The following is a 19344-nucleotide window of genomic DNA, read 5'->3' as shown; positions in this document are numbered from 1 at the left end:
CCATTTTTGCTGTCCAGATCTGTAACACGCTAACACTAGGCTCTGTGGAAGCAATTGCTCCACTATCCCTGTCTAGACAATATGAAATTGTCACAAATGACATCTAAAGTACAATTAGCAGAGAAACTGCAATTTCCACTCTCCTCCCCCGCTCACCGGGGGGGGGAGGGGGGGGATCCACACATTAACATCCTCCAGGCTGTCAGTCAATGTCGTGGTGTGAAGATTAATTCTGCTCACCCTGGGAGATGCTTCAGGCCCAGCTTGCTAAAATAGCAGGAGGGGGATCGTGGGGTGGGGGAGGGTTGTATTTTTATTATTACAACTACAAGAAGATATAACACTACTAAATAGAGGCAATTTATGTTCAGTTCTCAGATTCCTTTCCTTTCAGGTATCAATAATAGCCTTTCTACACTCCCTCATCTACTTTGGGTCTGCAAGAAGTAAAAATCACTAGTGAAGGGCAAAAGGAAACACAGTTCAAGCTACACGACACCTGTAAGATGAGACACACACAGAGAGACTGTCAATATGCTAAAGCATATTGACAACACTGGCTGCTTCTGTAAACTTCCTCCCAGGATTTTACAYCTTCTCTCAAAAGGCTTTTGCATCCGCTGCTGCCCATTTGGAAGGGAAATTACYGCACTACGTTGTATTACGTCCCTCTTTCAGTCCTATGGTTTACAACTAGCAGTCAGTTCTAAGTGCTGGTCCCTATGGATACGTTCTTATGATTCTACATATAAAACAGTGACAATGTAAAACTAAATTCTATTCAGTCATCTTCCTCTTACAAAAGGGGCAAAATTTAACATAAAGGTAACAAGAAAGCCAAAGCACAAAGACAGCTGAATATTCTCCAGTTGTCCAGTAACACTGCTATCCTCCCCTAAATCCAAACCCACTTATTAACAGTTAACAAGTCAAATTAGCTCCTGGAGATCAGTTCTAGTCTGAATACACATACTAAACAAATATTTCACCCAATCCAAACAGTTGGTTTGGGTTTTTAGTCTCCCTACTCAGAAGAATGGGGGGAGGGGGAAGGAACTACTTCACCAGAAATCTCTGCATTGTGTTGCAGAATTTCAAAGAGTAAATTGAAGTCATATAAGCAGAAATTATCAGGCATTTTGTTCCATAGCTTCATTTTTCATAAAAGTTTTGTAGTTCTTTTCAAATAGCAAAACATTGTAGCTACCGCTAGTATCATATTCAAGTTTAAAATAAAGAAGCAATCAGTATGCAGTTCTAAAGACTCCCTGAAAAGATGATTTCCAAAATTAAATCCTTAACAGAATCTATTCTGACACCTGTATGTTAACGTTTCTAGCCCATTTCAGCTTTCGCATGGTTATGGTTAGTCATAGAAAGTCTGGCATCGGGACTGTATTAAAAAAATCTCAAGTAGAAACAGTCATACAATAAGGCCATAATTTTCTTAAAACAACTGGAACCATATACAAAAGGTGGATACCCAGCCTTATCCTTGAGAATTTTCAGCACTGATCAAAGTTTAACTCATTTTTGCAGCTCCCCAAATTAGCTCTTCCATCTCTTGTTCATACCTTGACCTTAAATTTCTCATCCCCAGTGACAAACTGGAATGGGTGGGTATCTTTCTTATGAATATCCAAGCCCTGCCAGGTATYCGTTTGATCATGTTTTTAAATGGTGCTACCTAAAGGACACCTTTTACAATAATATTTTCTTTTTTAAATACATGATCCTAAATATGTTCCAAAGATGGCCTTTTTAGAAGGCTTTGGTCTCTCAGAAGCTTGTGTTAATTATGAAGGGCAAACAGAATCACAGAAGACATCCTTCCCAGATGAAGGTACTGACAATATGAAACTGGGAGAAGTGGTTCATAAACCAGAGGGCTCTGCTGCCATTCAGAGGGATCTTAACAGGCTGGAGAAATGGACAGAGAGGAACCTCATGAAGTTCAATAAAGGGAAGGGCAAAGTCCTGCCCCCAAGAAGGAACAACACTATGCACCAGCACACGCTGGGAGCTGACCCAGTTTGGCAGAGGAGCACTTGGGGTTTCTGGTGGACAAGTTGAACATGAGCCAGAAAAACGTGCCTTTGCTGCAAAGGCAGCCAACAGCACCTGGGCTACATTCGGAAGAGTGCTATGGGTAGGTCAAGGGAGGTGATCCTTACCCTCTGCTCGGCACTAGTGAAGCCGCATCTGGAGCGTTGAGTCTAGCTCCAGGTACCCAATACAAAAAAAGAGATGGAGCTAGTACAGCAAGTCCAACCAAGGTCTACTAAGATGATTAAGGGACTGCAGCATCTGTCATATGAAGAAAGGCTGAAAAAAACTGGGATTGTTTAGTCTAAAGCAGAAAGGCTCGGGGGATCTTATCAATACATATTAAATATCTGAAGGGAGGGTGTAAAGAAGACAGAACCAGACTCAGCAGTGCCCAGTAACAAGATAAGAGGCAACAGACAAATTGAAACGTGGGAGTTCTGCCTGAATATAAGGGGGGGTTTTTTGTTTGTTTTGTTTTTAYTGTAAAGGCRACTGAGCACTGGAACAGGTTGTTCAGAAAGGTTTTGGAGGACAGCAGGGAAAAGGAATGCAATGAAAGAAGCACAATTACAGGAAGCAAAGAATCATCCTTTGTATTTTGATTATAAATCAGAATTCTGATGGCAGAAATGCTTGGATTTGAGTTCTTTTAACTGGGAGAAAGGACATAGATATCTCCAAGAACATGGTTAACTTTTAAAAATTTACCAGCTTCAGTTCAACCAATAAGAAGTAACATCACAAGATGAACTGTGCTATTACTGCACCTCTGCACTCTGACTAGGAACTTCAACCTCCATTTACCACCTGGTGCCACAGGTGCCAAGCACCATCTTCAGATGAGCTCAACATAGGGAAGTTCAGCAGCTCTAGGCAAGATGACAAATTCCCTAAGTGGACCCAAGGCTACATTCTTAATCTGTTACTTCACCTGTTGACAAAAATCGTGCATCAGAACAAATGATGAGTGAGCATTATGCAGAGATCTTCATCATACAGCACCCAGTGAAAGATTAATACGTCAGCTCAACAGGCAAGAGAAAGCACACACCTGTGAAGACATTAAAAGGRCCAAGACCAGCTGTGACAGTACTGATCAGTTTGTTAGTAACTCTACAATGAAGAATGAAAAATCCTGCACTCTCCCTATCCCCAAAGTCTTGCCCCTGCAAAAAAAAAGAAGGTAAACCAACTCCAGCTCATACTACTGAACTTGCTCTTTAGCTCTTCAGTAGCAGTTTTATACCAGTGCTCAGAATGGAACAGGCACCTCAGCCAAGCTGAGGACACAGACATCACATAGACTCCTATCAACATGTGTTTGTATTAGAAATTCAGCTAGAGAGGATTTGTTTCTAGTCATCATGGTTCCRATAACAGGCTTGAAAGTATGGTCAGAACACAGCCAATACACCATGAACTCCTTGAGCCTGTAGACAGCTTTATTCTTCTACTTGCTCCCCTATGTATAATGTACACTTCAAATTCTTCTTCTTCTGGGAGTTCCCAGCACCACAGATTGTGTGGACAGCAGAAATCTCTGCTTACCCACGCAAGCAATTCTGCGTCAGCTTCTGGGATAATTACACAGGACTCCTGCTTCTCCACAGGGAACCGAAGAGGAGGTGTCCTTCCTGAGGGGGCAGAAGGCATACTGTTACCTCTAGAGTTCTAAGGTCATGAAAACAGAGGTCTCACTGCACATCAATCACTTCCTTTAAAATACTGTTGTTCAGCCTGGAAYGATCAAAAGACACAGGTCAACAGAAGACCAGCAGGGCAGTTCAACCACTTACCTCTGCTCCCCCACATCATGAAGAGAGGGGGAAGGACTTGATGCTAATGCATTCCAAGCAGAAAAATGAGTCARTTTCCTGGCAGATAATGAACCCTGTTTGTTCACAGACTTCAGTTCCAGCAGGTGCTTTCTCAAGACGAGCAATGGAGGGGGTTCAGTTACATCACACAAACACGCATTTGCTGCAATCAGTTAAATATGTACGTGGAAATGTTTAAAATGCCTGTTAACTATTCAATAGACCAGAACAACTCAACTGGAGAAACCGAGAGTCATCACTACTTTCGTTACAGTTGTATTACTGAGATCACAGGTCCCCCTCCCTCCATTTGCTCCAGGCCCAGAGATTAAATGTGTTCTGCTGCAAATTCTCCAGCCCAGATTCTGTAATAAAGAGCAAATAATTGCAAGAGGGCACTTTGTCCCCATGCACACCATGCTGCGTGCATTTATAAGGAGAGTGAAAAATGAGTGCACGTACACACTATACGTAAGAGACTGCATATCTAATCRTTAAGGGCTTACATTAGCATACACAAAAAAAGGGCACATTATACTGCCAACATCTCCACCTCCTCCCYACATCTGAGAAAGCTACTGAGAGCTTTAGTTAAGCACATGGACCTGAAATAGACAGTCTGAGAGCATGCCCATAACTTGTTTTTTGGCAAAAGAAAAAAAAAGAAAAGAAAAAAAGCTTAGAARTCATTTCAAGGCAAATCAGCAGCTCATCTGAAGTTGTCAGACAAGGTCTAGGAATCACGACTAGATAGCTTAAGTATATCAAAAAACACTGTTAATCATAAATTGAAAGTCATCTCTGGAGACTATACCACAAATGCACGAACACTATGCACATAAGTAACAGAGAAGAAAAGAAGCAACTGTTCCAGATCAAGCAAGCTTGCCCGAACATGCTGTYTGTGATGCAGCACTTAGAGGGCCCTAGGGAATCCACCTGCAGACAGCATAGGAGACAGCCTAACAAAGGGACATCTTTCAAGAGATGGAAGCTATTCATATCTTCTCCGACCTGTAGAAAAGCTCAGAATTGAMCATGTATTTTATAGTATCCTCATATAGCTATTTGTGAATTCAGTTGTCTTCCAACCTTCAGTCAATCTGTTGTTAACCAGGATCTTTGTTGTAAGGTAATTTCCTATAGACCTCCCTCAGAAAAATCCTAGATCCCATTACTTTTCAGAAGCAGCAGTAAAGTTGGAGAAAGTTTTAAAGTATGCATCTCTCTGGTCCTYTTTAAGGAACATCACTAGAGTCCAATTCCCACAAATTTCCCTGCTACCATGTAGAAGTAGGTAAACAATAAGGAAAGCCYCAGAACAGTTTCATAAACAGAGATCTGTACATTGCAGATACAGTTTTTCAACTTCTTTTAAAGGTGAACTCCTTGTAGCTAGGCCTGGAATATCAAACCAGTGAGTTCACCAGCTCTATTTATCAGACATAACTATCTGTTGGTTTGTATCTACAGGTTTGAAAAGCACTGCTTTGCTTATCTACTATAAACAGTTCTTGATTGTATAGAAGGAGGGGAAGTGACAACCTGAGATTGTAAACAATACTTTGGCCCCTAAAGATCACAAGTAAATCTTGGAGTTCAGTAGCAGTGCCACATATAGAGCACAAAGACTGCTCTTTGCCATTTATTTCAAGAGATAATGGGAAAAATATGAAGCATTTTACAATTTGTTAATTTGATCTCCATGAGAGAGGGCACACCTGCCAATCACATGAGGCCTGACAACAACAAATTTGTTTTTTTTCCAAGAAACAGCCTCAGCAGCCTACACTTAATCCTTCAGCCACAATTGAAGATGATGGAGGCTGCCATAACAGAGGTCTATTGTGGAAGTCAACCCATGCAGAAAAAGAGGTCAGAGAAAGGAAGTGGTTAGAGTGAGGAAATACCACAAAGGTATTTGAGAAAGCAGAGTTATCTTTATACCAGCTTAGCTTACAAGCAAGTTGTTAGAAGAGGGGTGAGGTGGGGGCTAGAGCTCAAACTTCTGATGCTTCAGCAAACAGCCTTTCCTGCCTGCACAGACAACAGCACACTCCATCTGGAAAAAAAGCAAAGCCTGAAGAGGAGCARCAATAACCTCAGAAAACTATATGGACATCAACTCACTGTTCAGATACCACAGTAACCTCTCCTACAGTTCRGACTGTGATCACATTTTCATGATGAAATCCATTTTAACTTTCCACTTTTAGAAAAGGCCAAACTACACTGGCCTAAGACCAATCTCATCTTGTCCAACTTCATCTTCTAGAACCTTATGGGACAATTCGAGCAAGAAAACTATAGAGTTTTAACTTCCACTCCATACTGATCATAGATTATCTTCCAGTGCTTCCAATTATCTTCCCTATTGCTCCATCCTGCAACCCTTTTCTAGAATCTAGTCCTTTCCTAGAACCCCACAACATATCTCACTCATCAATATATCTATGTCCAATTGCTCACCTCACTTCAGATTATCACTTCATCTTGTGTACAGTACCAACAAAATAAGTCTTTGATCACTCCTKTGTGTCCAAGCTAATATTTTCAGAAATTGTTCCCCTACCTCAAAGTCTTATCCCTTAAGCCCTTTCTTTGAGCTACGAACCTGAGCCACTTGTCTTTGCTTGCAAACCTCTTCATAACTTTTATCTACCCCATTGTTCCTCACTCACTGCTGAGATGCTACTGCGTATCTCCATCTCCACCCTTTTTGAGAAATGTAACAAGTCTCTTCGGAGCTTCTTCTCAACCTTGAAAAGAACACGGTATAAACTTCTCCCAGACTACCTCATTAAAAATGAGGRCTACAAGGTTTCTCAAAAAATCCTTCCAAAGCACCTATAAGACAACATTAACAGAAGACAGATCTAAAATCAATCCTATCTTTTTCCCTTGTACATCTTATCTGAAGCCTTCTGTCCTTACACCACATGCTCTGTCTCTAATACAATCAGAGTCTTCCAGGCACTTTGTTGCTYGCTCAGCTCCGCAACAAGGATCCAATACACAAATGTTATCACAGCGGGAAGGCAAAGTACACACCATCAATTTAAATAAATACTGGGCCCAAAACACAAATGCCAGGACTCAAGTCTAGCAATCAGTTTCCTGTAGTAATGGATCAGAATGAGTGGGGGGCGGGGGGACAACATATCCACTCAACACCCACTACTGGGACAGGCCAGTTCAGATTTGGCACGGGAAGCATTCACACTGACAGCTTGCATTCAGACTAGCCAGCACCATACTGCTATGTCTCTTCTCTACAGCTCAGGGCTGGTGTGTCATCCTCCTGCTCGATTCCCTGTTTTTCAGGGGACTTAGCATGTGCCACTGCTGCAATAGATACTAAATAGTAGAATGAGCAAGTAATAATTATTGTGAGCAATTAAAAAAAAATAGCAGCAATGCTGGTTTTGTGGAATAGGCACAAAATAAGATTAAATGTTTTAGGTATGTATTCTGTCTCTACCACAAGATGTATGTCATAGCTCCAGGTAAAGCAATCCCCTTGTGCTTCAGTTCCCTCCCCACAAAACATAGAAAAGATGATGATAGTGTTGGTCCCTCTATCTTAGGCCACCTTTACCTATTATTTTGAGGGTAAATTTCAGTCTCAGAGCTGTCTGCTAGTAGGCAACTCTGCACCCTGCAGGCAGGGAAATATTCTAGCTTTTTCTGTTTTTCCGGCTAGGATATAAGGCACCTTTCAAAGGCAACAAGCAAAGCAAATGCTACTAGAAGCTAATATCAGCAAAGATCCGAATAGTTTGGTCATTTAATTCAAACTGGAGCTTCACATCAGAGTCTCAGGCTCCAGCTGTAATTCAGTAACAAGAGCGACTGCACTCTTTCTCATCTTAGATACATCACTYACCTCTGCAGGGCAGGAGTAGGGCTGTTCTTATTTTGTTGATTTAATTTAACCACAGACTGGTCCCAGCTTGACCACAAATCAACACAGTATCTACAGTTCAGGACTGGAAGCAGCATGCTGTCATGGTTAATGAGTAAGCCATGCATATTTGCAACAACAAAAGCATACCCAGAGCCTTCTCACAGATATGCCTACAATTTTGGTAATAGTTCAAGGCTTACTTGAACTAGGTAATAAATATACCCCCTGTAAAGGTTGGACTCCAGTCAACATCTGCCAATCATCTGAGAATAAGTCACRTATTACAAAAGTTTAAGGAAGGGATGGACAACCATTACAGATTATAAAGACTACAAGAATGCTTGACAGGCAGCGAGAAGTTGAGATGAATTCTGTGAAGCTGACAGGTCTCTTACAGCTTTAACTCATGAACATTCTTTTACTAGAAAAACAAAATATCTGTTTCACYTTGAGACCTACCTCCTTATGCATTTCAATCCCTTATAAAAACCAACAGGATAAGCCACTTCCTTGCTTGTGTTCTGTATCAGAGCCAATTCCCCTTCAGCATCCCCATCMATAGCTATCCCCATATACTGGAATAGCTTGCAGATGTATAGTATCTAAGCAGCAAAAACACAATTTAGGATTCCAGAGGAAAAGAGAAAGTTTCAAGCTACACTAYTTTCTTTATACAATAATTGAGAAACATTTCAGTTCTGTAAGGAGACAGGCAAAAYAGCAAGCAGAAGCAACATTACCCCCTTGTGGCAGCAAGGCAATATGGAAATGAAATAAGTTCAAAGGAACTTGTTTTAGAGAAAATCAAAGGGAAACAAACTAGATGCCTCTTTTCACAACTGTTCTGTGCATAGAGAGCTACATGCTGCCAGGGAAGCCATCATGACTGAAGAAAGGTGTGATACGAGCTGGAATCACAGTACCACCCAGGCAGGTGAGAATGGCACCACTGCTTCCACACTGCTGTGCCTCAACTCTCAAGCCAAGAGCCAGACACACAGATCTGAGTCTGGCTGACAGAAGTGAAGCCACAGGTAAAGCATATATACCTTTCTAAAGGAAACACACCACAACCAAATTCACCAGCGGTGCACAGCATTAATGACTGATGCCCTGATGAGAAAGTCATAAACAGGATCACCAGTGTGAACCGATGTCATGAAGTCTTTCTCGGGAAAGAATATCATCCTCATACTGTGCAACATGAACACAAGCGGGGGGGGGGGGCATCAATTTTCAGACAAGAGCTAGCAAAGTTAAAAACAAATTTCACCTTGAAACCTATTACATGAGGTTCCAGAAAACATTGTCTGCAATTGTCATCAGCATACACTGTATCCAACAGACTGAAATACCAAAAAAAAAGGTGGGGGTGCATCCAAGTTAGCTGTGCAGCTTACATTGTTCAATTATTTGCACAGCACTGTGGACTCTGCTTTTTTGTACACTCGCAAATTGAAAGAGTTTATACAAATGCCTCACGCAGACAATACAAACTCTCACACGCTCCACATGCATTCCTACCTATGTGGCAAAGCATTACCTGGGACAGTCGGAAAGGCTTTATAGTTTTTCAGATAACTTCAGTAGTCTATCTTGTTTGCCAAACTAAATAGATGAGCAGGGTAAAATCATTACGTATTCTTCCARCACAGGCACAGAAGTTACTCAAACCACAAGCTACAGAATTTGTCCTCAAGTGTAAGTGCAATGGACTGTTTAGAGCAGCTTGAGGTAACTGTCAGACAACACCTCTTAATGAAAGAATACAGACAATGCAAAGTCTTTCCTCATCAAACCCAGGATTCGTTCAAACCTGCCTGGCAACAGGACAGAGCTCATCTGTCATTTACAGTAATCCATTCAAATCCCTAGTCAAAATAAACAGGTAACCACTATCAAAATTTCCCCCTTAGCTGGTACACTACGAGCAGCTAAATCTTGAAGGTACTGAGGACCACTTTAACTTCAAGTACATCCCTCTGCCCTTTGTAGGGTTGGTTTCACAGGTTAAGGTTTGAAATACGTGAACGGGGAGACACAGGGCACTACTCGCGCCTTGCATCCATTCTAGGAAGATTTTGGTCTGAGGTGTCATGCCAGAACCTTGAACCAACACTAGATTTAACAATGGAGGGTTTTTGTTTTTGTGMAATACCACAAGAACTCTGTAGAAGTCACCGGTACCATGTTAGAGYGGTCAGAGAATTATCGGAGGCAAGTGAAGATCAGAATCAGTTTTATTAGACAGTATTTGTACTGTCTCTCTGTCATTAATGGATAAGCTAAAATATATTTCACAGAAGATCACTGCTAGGGTTTTATATATCATCATTTTTAAAAGATGGATTTAGATACTGTCAACTAAGGWCCTGACTAGAAGTATCTGCTCTCATCCCCTTCACAACTTTTCATTAAACTTGAATTGGCCCCCACAGCACTAACGGCTGAAAGTACTTACAGGATCTTTTTCCCACACCAGGATTATAGTATTAACACAATGCTTTCTCAGCCCATTTTTTTAATTACCAGAAAGTCATTGAAAATTTAAACCAGTTATCGTCTGTTGCTCAACTATTTTCCCTTCATCTAGATCTTGCCAATAGGTTCGATCACCAATTTAATGCAGCGTATTTCACATAACACAACTTCACAAATTTCTAAGGCTTTTTTCACTTTGATTTCAGAAGTGAGGCAAAACGATTCACAGGGGAAAAAAAGTCCTATGTTTGAATTAATGAGATCAGCTTGGAGAACCTCAGGAAGGCTGAAGCTCAATCTTACTTCYGCTTAAAGTAGACCATAATTCTCCCTTGTCCCTCCCCAACTTTGTATCACATCTCTGAAACAGCATCAAGCAGTATACCACTCAACACACATGCTGCTTTCAGCCCAAGCTGACTATGATGGCAAGACTGCTGCGCTGCCRAGGTTCTCGGTGACATATTTCTAATAGAGGTGCCAGAGCTGTCAGTCAGGAATAGCTTCATTACATGCTTATTAGTGTATTCATGATGAGTCCAAGAAAATTAGCCCAGCACCATCAGAAAGAGCAGATTCTCTCCTACCCAGCTGGCATAGCTGCATCAACAGAATTCAAAGAGGAACAACCTTCATTAAACCACCTATTAACTTAATTGACCCTCTATAGCAATGTCTTCCCAGCAAGCTACTCCTCAGCCAGGAAAGTCAGGTCAAGGAATGGATCCTGCCCACAAACTGTGAATGAGAATATACATGCAGTTCTCAGATGCAATTTTTATCTTAAGTATTTCAGCTAGCATCAGAATACAGAGCTTGACTGCCCAATGAGGACATCTAATGGAGAGATAAAGAAACACAGAAAATAAGATGCTGGTTATAAGCAAATACATGAATGTACTCCAACACTAAGTCCTAACCTACTGAGGTCCACAGGCACAAAATTATATTGCCTGAAAGTCCATAAGCAGTTATCACTCACGTTCCCTCAGGCATGCAGACCTCACCTTCCCTCCTCTATCTTCCCAATACTTTGAGCATTACATAGCATACACCTCATGACTCTTAGCTGCCATCTTTGCATACTTCTAGAACTACAAAAATTAATGCATTTTTTGCATTCTGCTGTGCAGAAGTGGTGCCAGCACTCCCTAATGCAGGAGCACACCAAAGGTCTGGGAAACAAGAGGATGGACCTAAGGAGGTCTGTTCTATGGGAAAATCAGGTAGGTAAATGCCTGCTGATTTATTATTGCTACATAAGGAAAAAARAATACCAGCTAGTTTGGGAAGGGCAAAAAATTGCACTTGCAGGATTTATCTGTCCCATATCAAGGATTGCTTTAAAGGTGAAATTTCATGGTAGGACCTCTAGGGATCTTCAATGTGTTTAATAAGAAGGCAAAAGAATTTTTACTTCAGAGAAATTGCCATAAGCATTTAATATTAGATTCCTCACTGCTTCCAGCCTCCTCATGTCATTACTCCACAGTAACCATAACTTTAGTTAAAAGGGAAGCAGAAGCCTTTGCCATGTCTGCTTACAAAGATAACCTGATGACACAAGCAGGAGACTGGAAAAGCAAGAGTCCCTAGATGAGCTTCATGGCAAGATCTGCCAAAGAATTTCACTGAAGTTTCTTACTATAGGAATTCCTCTGGAATTAGGCTCACACATTGGATCACAGAATCAGTAAAGCTGGAACGGACCTCTGAGAGATCATCTAGTCCAACCTCCYAAAGATTTCCTGGTGCTGGTTCCGCTGGGGCTTGAACTCAGGACTTTCAGCACRTAAAGCAGATATGATAACCACTACACTATTCCTCTAACCCACTTGCTCCAAATTCATACATCTCACTGAAAAGCATCTGTGTGCACAAGTAACCAAGTAGGCAACCAACCATGCACAGATACTATAGCCACTGAGCAAACAGCAGCAACCACCATCTGCGACAACCAAAGTGACCCACAGATTTAGTCACATGATTCCAGATGCTAGACTACAACCAGTCCAGCCCAGGTGACCTGCAGAAGACTTCCAAGGCATATATTTTATTTTTAAATGATATAGCTCCTACAGAGCTAGCTGGAAGATARTCTCCACAGAGCTCATTGCATCTCACTAACAAAGTAAGTGCCAAGAGTTTGATGAATAAAAAGCTTACTTTCCCCCATTACTTCTGACAGTACAGGGATCTGCTCCAGAGAACAAGCTACACAGTGGGGATATTGTAAGCATGTACAGCTATTTCAAAAAGAAAAAGACTTGCTTAAGTGTCATTTTAAAGCTAAATTTGTCAATTCCTTCTCATCTCCCTACCCCTTAATAGGGATTTAGAGAACACCTGCCATTAATTTAAATCAGGTAAGTTTAGGCCCAAGAAAGCAGCAGTTATCATGTAATCAGCTTGAGACTCTCACTATGATAGGCTATAAAAACTGGGGCAGGGATTTAAAAACAGCTGAATAGTTTCATGACCACCGCCACTTATTTGCTATGCAACTACGGCAACAAGAAAGGCAGCTAGTGTTCCAGCTTGAATATAATCAGCTTATCTGCAGGAAGGAGGAAAGAATTCCCTTTCCGTAGGCACTCTTGTGAACAAATCCCATTCAGTTAACTGCATTTGCATCAACCTGGAAACTTCACTTTCCCAAAGCACAAAGCATCCATTTCCCAGAAACAGCAGGGCTAGAGCTTTCTTCTGACAAGCCCACAGCAAGTCATTCAGTAGAGAGGATGTCAAACCAAAACCAGCAGGGAGAGCCTGAAGTATCAATGTAGCTGAACCAGCAGTACAAGCCAATAGAAACACTTTTACATAAAAGCACAGTCAGCCCTTCATGGTGCAAGCATATTTTGGCTTGTTCTGTTTCCTGTAACATATTTAAAGTTTAAGAAGTCCCTCCAGAAAAGAATCATCTTTCTAAAAAAGATTCGGGCTCTGCTGTGTTTAGCAATCTGAAGTCTTCAGTGATCAWCATGCTCCTAAAGAGCTCACCTTAGAGTCAGGTGAATGGAAGAAAAATGACAAAAGTAAGTTTTGTCAAGGGCAAGCAAACCATGCGGGTTTGATCAATCACTTGGAAATAAAGTGTATTCTTAACCCTCTGACAGAGCACTTTGGCTTTTCTTGCCCTATGTTGTAACAGCAAGGAAATATTTGTTAACTCTTCCATCTTAGCAACTGCAACCTCAACAGGATACATCACTCAGGAAGAAATCTTCGTTCCTTTTGCTTGATTTTTTCCATGCAGGTTCTCAGTGTGGAGCAAGCACTTTGGACAGAGTATAAAGGACAGTGTAGTACATCCTGTGTTCCCAGCCTCCTGGAGTGCCAGGGAAAAATGAGGAGCACAGTTCATCCTAGAGATTTGCTACCAAAGCCTGCCCTTTTGCCTGTCTGTACTGTCCATAAGAGGTCTCCTTTCTGTAAGGGCTCTGGTCTCTGCCATTAAAACCTTCAGAGCCTATCTGCAGCATGACAGTGGCAACTATAGGAGACATCAATGCAGTGGCTCTATTTTCACCTACATAAATAGCACACGACCACATGAGAAAGGGTTATGAGTTCTGAAAACACTGAAAAACTCCAACGAGAGGGGAAGGTTTAAGAACAAATGGGGGAGGAAGGCAGAGCACACATCTTACCTCCTGAGCGAATCCTCCTCTGAGCTTTCCTCAGGCATTTCCTGGTTTAAGGCCTCCTGTGATACATTCCCAGGTCTGCTTGAAGCCGACTGGCTGTAAACTCTTTCCCAGTGCCCCGTCTCCTGGTTAAAGACCACTCCCACGGTCCTCTCCTCCTGCGGGGTGGAAGAGCTGCCCAGCTGCAGCCTGCTAGAGGCAGGAGCTCTGCCCTCGGTTCTCTCTGCAGGCTGCACCTGGCTGGCATTTGGAGGTACACCCTCAAACGTGCTTTGGGCCTGCCCCGGTGTGTAGCTAGGCGTGCTTCTTTCCCAGCGCAGTGTATCATTGTTAAAGGTCAGCAGGTTATGACAAGCGCGACAGCGGTTCAGGTGACCCCGGGACAAATTGGAATTGTTTTCACTGCTGTGTGGAGTCTGCTGATGGGAGGGACCAGGCCGATCAGGCTCAATGTTGTTGTTGAGCATTTCTTGAGCCTGTTGCGACTGGCTGGGCTCCCCACCAATCCCCTGATCTAACTCCTGAAGCCGGTCATATTCCAGGAAGAATCGCCTCAAATCACACTGGAGCTCATTACGGATGCTGGCYGGATTGCTTGGGCCAGCGCTACCACCACCGTCCGCCTCAGCCCCCGGGGCTAGGAAGCCCCTCCCTTCTGTAGCAGAGGTATAGACTGATGCCTGGGAACCTCCCTCCTGCTGCCTCAGCACTGACAGCAAGCTCACAGACGAGGCACTGGTCCTAGGGGGAGGCATGGCTTCCAGCTCTGACCGAGAACTCATGTTCAGCACTGTCCTAGACCAGTCAGACCCACCTAAGCCCGAAGCCATCTCTCTTGCAGACTGCTGGTACCGGGACTGATGGCCTGCCAAAGGCCCGCTGAGGGACCGTCGTGTGGGGCCCAGGCTAAGGTTGCGCAGGGTGTTGCCAGCAGTGCTGCTCTGAACTGTGCTGAAAGCAGAGGGCCTGTTAAGAATCCCCTGCTCCTCCTGTGCTACAGATGCCTGCTCTGGGGGCTGATAAGGCTCTGTCTGCACAGAGGAGAAGGAGGTGCCAGTGGCCCCAGAAGACGTGGAGGGTGCGTTTTCCTGGTGTGGGAAGAGAGAAGAAGGAAGTCTTGCACTAGAGCATCGGCTGCAAAGGCACAACATCCCCAGATGCTGGCAGCACTCTGCTGTGGGGTAGCTGACACGCTCCCGGAGCCTGTTATAGGCAGATGCCCTCGTGTTCTCATTGGCTGGAGGCGGAGGTGGTGGTGGTGGAGGCGGTGGAGGGGATGGGGTAGCAGAGTCTTGCACGCTGTTTTGCTCTCCCACCTGTATGCCAGAGGAGCGGGAGGACAACATATGCAGGAAGTTGTGGAGGAGAGGTGTGCGCCTCACAGGCTGAGACGGTAGGATAGCACGCTGGCGATAATGCGGCATCTCTGCATTGTCCACAGAGATTTCCACTTCCTCATCGCTCTGCAAAAGGAAGCAATCAAAGTTCAGCCGCCTCACAGCAAAACCCTGTCCCTCCAAGTAAACAGAAGAAAGCAAGCTACTGTCCCAGAACAGATGAAAGGATGCGATAAGCCTCTCCTTACAGAGAGGAAAAAAGGCCTGGCCTTGACTTGCAGGAAGCCAGCTGACTCTACTTCTCAGCAGTTCCTTTTATGGATCCAGACAGTCTCTACCTACAACCCAATGAGCTTCAATAAAACACCAGTCATTTCAACAGAAGCATCAGCATCTGAGGGGGGCACTGTTAATGTCATCTAGCTTCAAGGATAACAAATTCAGCAGAATGTCACAGCACAACAGAAAGAGTAGGTTCAGTGAGGCATCTGTCCCACCACCAATGAGAAGAACAAGGCAAGACAAAAGCACTTCAGAGAGCTCTTCAATAGCCCCATGCGTCAATACCACGTATTTATACAACACATGTAATATGAGAACATTTGTATGACCAATTAAAGTGCAACAGAAGTCAGCCTTGAATGACTTCAGGTTTTCAGAAAAGCACAAGGCTGCTTAGGAACAGACTAGGGTTAACACACGTAGAACGTCTCATAATTAGTCAATCAGTAAAGATATTGGTATTACTCCTACCTGCTGGTTGGAAGGGTTAACAATTGCTGTGAGTAAGTAGTGTCCCAAGGGATCAAATCGTACCAGTCTGAAACAAAAGCAGAACCAGAGTATCAATCATCAGTTCACATTCCACATAGGCACAGGAAGCTAGACACAGTAGGAAACAAAGTCCCACATGAAACATTTTCCAGGAGAACTTTACTACGTTATGATCTGTGCTTCTGAAGAATGTCAAAGTTTATGCATTAACAAGAMGACAACATACTTGTCCAGCTGAAGACTGCAGCTGTTGCAGAGTCCAAAGCAATACTAAAAAAAAAGGTAAGAGCTGGAAGCAAATACTCCTGTATCCAGTTGAAATAGTCAGGAAATTTTAGGGAAGAAATAAATATGTATCACACACACAAATTTGGTACAATAGAAGAGATTAACAATCTTTGAATGTTATCTCACTGCCTCATTTTAACTTGCTCAAAAGAACGTATCAAGTTTCCAGTAATACAGTTGCCTTTAAAACTGCACTGCACTAACAGCTCATCACTCTTYTGGCAGCTTCTAGGTTCTCTTACCCTTACAGCATGGAAGTTGAACTACTAAGCTTAAAAATGAACATAGGGTAGATCTTGCAAGCATCTATTGGGCCAAGCTGATCTATTACTTTCAACTGCTTTTATCCTGCCAACAGGACTACCAGTTTAGTCAAGAAGCTATGAACGATGCTGCTCTCTGCTGCCTCAACACGAGAGGGTGTGCAGCATTCCAGAGGAACCTCCCACAACCCCTCAAGCCTGATCATTTTTCACRTACAAACGTTCTTTTCCCCTGGAAATAAGTACTCACCGGACCCGCTCCATTTCACTGGCTGTCTTCACCACTGCAAATGGTTCCCGACGACTCCAGTCCCAGAAATGTATCTCGTTGGCAGTTGCAATCAGCAAGAGCTGAGCCGTAGGATGAAAAGCAAGCGATGCAATGGCATTGTTGCTATCTGTGAACCAGCTCTCACTTCCACCCTGAGAGAGGAGTCAAGAATCACAAGCAGTTTATCACGTAGTTTAAGATCAGTAGGTTTACACGTACGTTCTAGCATTCCAAGACCTTGGATGGCACTGACATACTTTACTGGCAACAAAAGCAGCTGCTCTCATTTGAGGTCATGTCCAGAACATAGCACTGCCTGCAACAATGACCACAGATGGACTTCTGCAGATAGGTGAGTCCCAAGCAGCTGGTACAAATACGACATTTCAAAGCAATCAGGTACATATACATATTTTGTCTCTGTGCCAATCAGCAGGCTAGACAACCTGACAAGGCAGCAGCTTCTCTAATGAAGAGTTCAAACAGACTCAGARGGATGAAAAAATGTCAATTCTTTCACATAAGCTAAACAGACACCTCACAAAAAAATCTCCAGTATTATCTGTACCACTCATCAAATACTTGAGCAAGGCTAGGGAGCACAACTTACTGTCTGAATCTTCCATCTCCTCTCTAAAGGGAGAAGGAAGGCTACAATCTGTTGTACACTTTAAGGGACAGGTCTAGCAAAATTTTCAAGCAGCTCTCTTACCAGGCAATGTTTGGGAAAAACTCAAACAAAACAAAAGCACCACCCTYCAAATATCAAAGGCACACATGTCTCTGGAAGGACTTACATGTAAATCCCAGATTCTAACCTCCCCGTCTAAGCATCCTGAAGCAATGAGGCCTGGGATGGTGGGATGGAAGGTCACACACCAGGGAGTGCGGCGATGTCCAACCAGTGAATGAACACATTTGCCCGTTTTCACTTCTGTGATGTAGATGTTGTGATTCACATGTGTGGAAGCCATTAGGGTCCTGGGAATGCAAAAAGGTAGGACAAACATTAGCACGAGGCAAGTATTGCAAAATCAAACTGATTAGCTTCACCTCAACAGGGTCTGTTCACACCTAACCCAACCAGCAGCTTTCCCTCACGAGCCACATACTCAAAGGATAAGAGGCCATTGCATCACCAACGGCCGTACAGCTTTCTTGTGGCCAGATTTCAGGGTCTACATGACCAAAAGCTCATCAGCTCTGCAAGCACAAAGCTGACCCTGAAAGTCAACATTAACATGCCTCTCAGACAGAACTTGACATGACAGAGTCCAGGGCAATTCCCACTTCTTCTCCACACAAACTCAACTATTGTCAAGTCAAGTGATACTAACAAAGATCCCACTTACATTCCTTTTTCCAACACACACATCATTCTCCCCTGCTCTTTAATCATCAGTATCTAAAGATACACGGCTTCCCATTTGGTCTGTTGTGCTATCTTGTTTCAGTGCTGGAACACCATTTACTCCCTCAAATTACTCGCTAAATCCCACAGTGGCTGGTCAGAACCTTTTCCCTTAAACCTCTGCATCACTCAGGAACTTCAGAAATTAAACACCAACTACACTCGAACCTGTAAGAAGAAGAAGGCGGGCACATTCCATCCATGCATGTCAAAAACCAGAGGTTTCCCTTGGTTTATCAGGACTGGACAACTCAATGAGCACAAGCCTCCATCGCTTTTGTTAGCACAAGGAGACTGTTGAAACAGGGAACGAACTAGGAGTTAATTACCTGTCTGGACTAAACGCCAGCAAGAAGGTGGAGCGTGGACTGTCTGGTAACTCAACTTTCTGAAAAAGCCAACAAAGCAGGAAGTGTTGCAAGTGTCATATGATTATACTTTAACTGTAAGCCACACAAACAAGATGGGGAACCCCCTGCAGGAACATATCTATCACATCACTGCAGGAACTGAAGAGAGCCAGAGAGCGTATCAAATGTAATATAATCATAAAGCCATTTATTTCAAATCCCTGCCTCCCTTCCCCCACACCAAGATCAATCAAGGCACCTCTGTTTCACAACCTTACCTTGCCCTCCCATTTCATCCATCGAGTTTTGTCCTCCACCAACTCCTGCAGGAGCCGCTGAGCACCCAAAGCCTGGGTACCCCGTTCCCTACCCCAAAGGATGCGGACAGCATTCTTCTCCAGTACAACCTTCATGGCTTTCAGCAGCTAATGTTACACCAAGTACTGGAAGGAGACACCAGCAGGTCTAGATCACAACCACCACCAAGCTACAAACAGGCTGTCCACATTTCAAGTGTTCATCTTCATGGAAACCTAGAAAGAGAAGAGACCAATAAGAAAGGCAGCTTTCACCTGGATTACTTGCCTGTAGAAAAAGCTTTAAATCCCAACAGGTCATATTCAAGGGGTAATCTACCTTCTCATCCAGCTTTTGTTACTGTCTTCCATTATCGAGGGCCAGACTACGGCAACTCTGCAGCATTTTAACAGCTTTTGAAAGCATTCAGCTCAATGCAGACCACTTAA

General features: G+C 43.2%; 1 protein-coding gene across 4 annotated transcripts in view; it reads right to left on the bottom strand.

Moving 5' to 3' along the window:
• AMBRA1 (autophagy and beclin 1 regulator 1) overlaps window positions 1-19344 on the bottom strand; it is a 132949-nt gene that overhangs the window by 103562 nt on the left and 10043 nt on the right. For 2 of the 4 annotated variants that reach the window (XM_085306264.1, XM_085306247.1), the window contains 6 exons: window positions 18877-19131; window positions 18578-18636; window positions 17635-17818; window positions 16817-16989; window positions 15995-16061; window positions 13908-15367 (listed from right to left, as the gene is read on the bottom strand). In XM_085306264.1, coding sequence (XP_085162390.1) covers window positions 13908-15367; window positions 15995-16061; window positions 16817-16989; window positions 17635-17818; window positions 18578-18636; window positions 18877-19011 — 2078 coding nt within the window. In that variant the 5' untranslated portion in view covers window positions 19012-19131. Of the gene's footprint in view, window positions 1-13907; window positions 15368-15994; window positions 16062-16816; window positions 16990-17634; window positions 17819-18577; window positions 18637-18876; window positions 19132-19234; window positions 19335-19344 lie in introns of those variants that run through there. The other 2 variants (XM_085306254.1, XM_085306274.1) reach the window with 2 other exon arrangements.

The sequence above is a fragment of the Rhea americana genome, unplaced genomic scaffold (genome assembly GCF_003343005.1).
Source record: "Rhea americana isolate MKP2758 unplaced genomic scaffold, rheAme1 scaffold_102, whole genome shotgun sequence".
Taxonomy (NCBI): Eukaryota; Metazoa; Chordata; class Aves; order Rheiformes; family Rheidae; genus Rhea; species Rhea americana.
This window is presented reverse-complemented; position numbering and strand designations above follow the sequence as displayed.